At 39.9% G+C, this 4,938-nt stretch overlaps 1 protein-coding gene across 1 annotated transcript in view; it reads left to right on the plus strand.

The window, feature by feature from the left end:
- Emc2 (ER membrane protein complex subunit 2) overlaps positions 1-4,938 on the plus strand; it is a 39,060-nt gene that overhangs the window by 8,869 nt on the left and 25,253 nt on the right. Inside the window, exon 2 of the mRNA XM_021216842.1 lies at positions 4,465-4,578. Coding sequence (XP_021072501.1) covers positions 4,465-4,578 — 114 coding nt within the window. The remainder of the gene's footprint in view (positions 1-4,464; positions 4,579-4,938) is intronic.

Below are 4,938 nucleotides of genomic sequence, written 5' to 3' on the forward strand. Positions count from 1 at the left end.
TTCATGACTGCTTCTATTTCTTTAGGGGATATGGGACTGTTTACATCATTAATCTGATCCTGATTTAACTTTGGTACCTGGTATCTGGCTAGAAATTTGTCCATTTCATCCAGGTTTTCCAGTTTTGTTGAGTATAGCCTTTTGTAGTAGGATTTGATGATGCTTTGGATTTCCTCAGGTTCTTTTCATATGTCTCCCTTTTCATTTCTGATTTTGTTAATTAGGATACTGTTCCTGTGCCCTCTACTTAGTCTGGCTAAGGGTTTATCTATCTTGTTTATTTTTCTCAAAAGAACCAGCTTCTGGTTTGAATAGTTCCTTTTGTTTCGACTTGGTTGATTTCAGCTCTAAGTTTGATTATTTTCTGCTATCTACTCCTCTGGGGCGAATTTGCTTTATTCTGTTCTAGAGCTTTTAGGTGTGATATCAAGCTGCTAGTGTATGCTCTCTTGAGTTTCTTTTTGGCAGCACTCAGAGGTAGGAGTTTTCCTCTTAGGACCACTTTCATTGTGTTCCATAAGTTTGGGTATGTTGTGACTTCATTTATATTAAACTCTAAAAATTTAATTTCTTTAATTTCTTTCATTTCTTCCTCGATCAAGGATCATTGAGTAGACTATTGCTCAGTTTCCACGTGAATGTTGGCTTTCTATTATTTATGTTATTGAAGATCAGCCTTAGTCTGTGGTGATCTGATAGGATGCATAGGATAATTTCAATATTTTTCTATCTGTTGAGGCCTGTTTTGTGACCAGTTATATGGTCAATTTTCAGAAGGTACCATGAGATGCTGAGAAGAAGGTATATCCTTTTATTTTAGGATAAAATGTTTTGTAGATATCTGTTAAATCCATTTGTTTCATAACTTCTGTTAGTTTCCATGAGTCTCTGTTTAGTTTCTGTTTCCAGGATCTGTCCATTGGTGAGAGTGGGGTGTTGAAGTCTCCCACTATTTTTGTATGAGGTGCAATGTATGCTTTGAGCTTTACTCAAGTTTCTTTAATGAATGTGTCTGCCCTTGCATTTGGAGGATAGATACTCAGAATTGAGAGTTCATCTTGGAAGATTTTACCTTTGATGAGTTTGAAGTGCTCCTCCTTGTCTTTTTTGATAACTTTGGGTTGGAAGCCAATTATATTTGATATTAGAATGGCTACTCCAGCATGTTTCTTCTGAACATTTGCTCGGAAAATTGTTTTCCAGCCTTTCACTCTGAGGTAGTGTCTGTATTTTTCCCTGAGGTGGGTATCCTGTAAGCAGCAAAATATTGGGTCTTGTTTGTGTATCCAGTCTATTAGTCTATGTCTTTTTATTGGGGAATTGAGTCCACTGATATTAAGGAAAAGTAATTGTTGCTTCCTGTCATTTTCTCTGTTAGCATTGGGAGTCTGTTCTTGTGACTGTCTTCTTTTTGGTTTGTTGAAGGATTACTTTCTTGCTTTTTCTAGGGCGTAATTTCCATCCTTGTGTCAGTGTTTTCCCTTTATTATCCTTTGAAGGGCTGGATTCGTGAAAAGATATTGTGTGAATTTGGTTTTGTCATGGAATACTTTGGTTTCTCCATCTATGGTAATTGAGAGTTTTGCTAGGTATAGTAGCCTGGGCTGGCATTTGTGTTCTCTTAGGGTCTGTATCACATCTGTCCAGGATCTTCTGGCTTTCTTAGTTTCTGGTGAGAAGTCTGGTGTAATTTTAATATGTTTGCCTTTATATATTACTTGACCTTTTTCCTAACTGCTTTTAATATTCTGTCTTTATTTACTGCATTTAATGTTCTGATTATTATGTGTCGGNAGGAATTTCTTTTCTGGTCCAGTCTATTTGGAGTTCTGTAGGCTTCTTGTATTTTCATGGGAATCTTTTTCTTTAGGTTAGGGAAGTTTTCTTCTACAATTTTGTTGAAGATATTTGCTGGCCCTTTAAGTTGAAAATCTTCATTCTCATCTACTCCTATTATCTGTAGGTTTGTTCTTCTCATTGTGTCCTGTATTTTCTGGATGTTTTGAGTTCGGATCTTTTTACATTTTGTATTTTCTTTGATTGTTGTGTCCATGTTCCCTATGGAATCTTCTGCACCTGAGATTCTCTCTTCCATCTCTTGTATTCTTTTGCTGATGCTCACATCTATGGTTCCTGATTTCTTTCCTTGGGTTTCTATCTCCAGAGTTGTCTCCCTTTGTGTTTTCTTTATTGTTTCAACTTCCCTTTTTAGATCTTGGATGGTTTTGATCAATTCCATCACCTGTTTGGTTGTTTTTTCCTGTAATTCTCTAAGGAATTTTTGTGCTTCCTCTTTAAGGCCTTCTACCTGTTTAGCCGTGTTCTCCTGTATTTCTTTAAGTGAGTTATTAATGTTCTTCTTAAAATCCTCTACCAGCATCATGAGATATGATTTTAAGTCCGAATCTTGCTTTTTAGGTGTGTTGGGGAATCCAGGACTCGCTGTGGTGGGAGTGCTGGGTTCTGATGATGCTGAGTGGTCTTGGTNTCTGTTAGTAAGATTCTTATGTTTGCCTTTTGCCATCTAGTAATCTCTGGAGTTAGTTGTTATAGCTGTCTCTGGCTGGAGCTTGTTCCTCCTGTGATTCTGTTAGCCTCTGTCAGCACTCCTGGGAGTCCAACTCTCTCCTGAGTCTCAGTGGTCAGAGCACTCTCTGCAGGCAAGCTCTCCTCTTGCAGGGAAGGCTCACAGAGGCCTGGAGCTCAGCTCTGCCTCCTGGCTTAAGATGAAGGTCTGAAAGGCACCCTGTCCCAGAAGCTATGTTGCTTCTTTTGCCCGCACACTCTCCTGTGCAGACTGTTCTCTGAGGGACACAGGGTATAAGATGGTGTTCTCACCTGGTCCCACTGTCAGAGCCCTCCCTGGAGGCCCACTCTCCTCTGGCGGGGAAAGTGTGCAGAGGTCTGGACCTCAGTTCTGCCTCCTGACTGAAGATGTAGGCCCAAAAGGGACCCTGTCCCACTAATTATGTTGCTTCTGCTGCCCGCGTGCTCTCTTGTGCAGACTGGTCTCTGAGGGACCGAGGATACAAGATGGTGTTCTCACCTGGTCCCATGGTCAGAGCATCCCCCCCTTTTTAATTGGATATTTTCTTTATGTACATTTCATATGTTCCATGTCACCCCTCCAGAAACCCCCTATCCCATTCCCCCTCCCTCTGCCTCTGTAAAGGTACTCCCCCTACCCATCCATTCCCGCCTTCCTGCCTCTGAATTCCACTACACTGGGACATGGAACCCCCTCAGGCTCAAGGGCTTCTCCTCCCACTGATTTCGAACAAGGCCATCCTCTGCCACATGTACAGCCAGAGCCATGGGTCCCTCCATGTGTACTCTTTGGTTGGTGATCCAGACCCCCGGAGCTCAGGGGTTCTGGCCTGTTGACACTGTTGTTCCCTCCCTGGGGCTGCAAACCTCCTCAGTTCCTTCAGTACCTTCTCCAACTCCTCCATCGGGGATCCCAGCATTCAGTCCAGAGGTTGGCTGGGAGCATCCACCTCTGTACTTGTCATGCTCTGGCTGAGCCTCTCAAGAGACAGCTATGTCAGGCTCTGGTCAGCAAGCACTTCCTGACATCCTCAATAGTGTCCTGGTTTGGCAACTGTATATGAGATGGATCCCCAGGTGGGGCAGTCTCTGGATGGCCTTTCCTTCAGTCTCTACTCCACACTTTGTCTCCATATATTCCTCCTGTGAGTATTTTGTTCCCCCTTCTAAGAAGCACTGAAGCATCCACACTTTGGCCTTCCTTCTTCTTGGGCTTCATATGGTCTGTGAATTGTATCTTGGGTATTCCGAATTTTTGGGCTAATATCTACTTATCAGTGAGTGCACACCATGTGTGTTCTTTTGTGACTGGGTAGAGTTCTTTTGTTCAGAATTTCCTGTTAAATTGTAATTTGCAGAGTTGTTCTCCTGTCTTATCAGTGCAGCTAACAATGCAATTGATCTTACTGACATTCATGCTGTCTCCTAAGTTCAAAGATTTCCTTTGTTATTGTTTTCTTGTTTACTTCCTTGCATGGCAATTTAGTTAAGGAAATGTGAGGTGAATATTCCTTTGTTGTTGATAGCTCAGTATTATGAAAATTATTGAGCAATTTTATAGCCCATATAAATTGCAAGAATATTTTGGATATTTTGAGATATCTGTATGTAATTGTATGCTTTTTAAAAATTATTTAGAAAATGATCTCTGGCTTTTTAACAAACCCTACAAAGTAGTATGTATTTCCCCTCACCCCTCCAATTAAGACCTACAGTTGCCCAAAGTGATAGAGGGCATTGTAACAGACCCATGACATGATGTTCTCTACATTTAAAGATGGTTGCGATCTCACAGATTTGCCTACACATTGGAGTTCATTTCCTTATGTAAATAGTTGATTTCATTTATTCAGTATTTTGACATCCATCATATGTTCATATATGTGAAAGAACTTGACTATTACTTTTTTATTTTAGAAATGCGAGATAAAATGAGAAAATGGCGAGAAGAAAACTCAAGAAATAGTGAACAGATTATGGAAGTTGGAGAAGAATTAATTAATGATTATGCTTCTAAGCTTGGAGATGACAGTAAGTTTTCAGTAATTTATGTAGGCTCAGCATGTCATATTTATGATTATTCATTTTTAATGTATCTTTATTAACATTTTACTTACAAGTTACATCATTCTGTTACAGGAGATATAATGAATGATACTTTAGTTTAAGGAGGATTTATAGTTGTTGATAGTTGTATTGGTTAACTTTTCTATTGCTGTGATATAGTAACATGACTGTGACAGCTAATAGAAAGAAAAGTCTGAGCTGGCTAGTTTTTTTTTTTTTTTAAGAATTTTTTTTATTAGATATTTTCTTTATTTACATTTCAAATGCTATCCCGAAAGTTCCCTATACCCTCCCCCCACCCCTGCTCCCCTACCCACCCACTCC

This window comes from Mus pahari, chromosome 17 (assembly GCF_900095145.1).
Source record: "Mus pahari chromosome 17, PAHARI_EIJ_v1.1, whole genome shotgun sequence".
Taxonomy (NCBI): domain Eukaryota; kingdom Metazoa; phylum Chordata; class Mammalia; order Rodentia; family Muridae; genus Mus; species Mus pahari.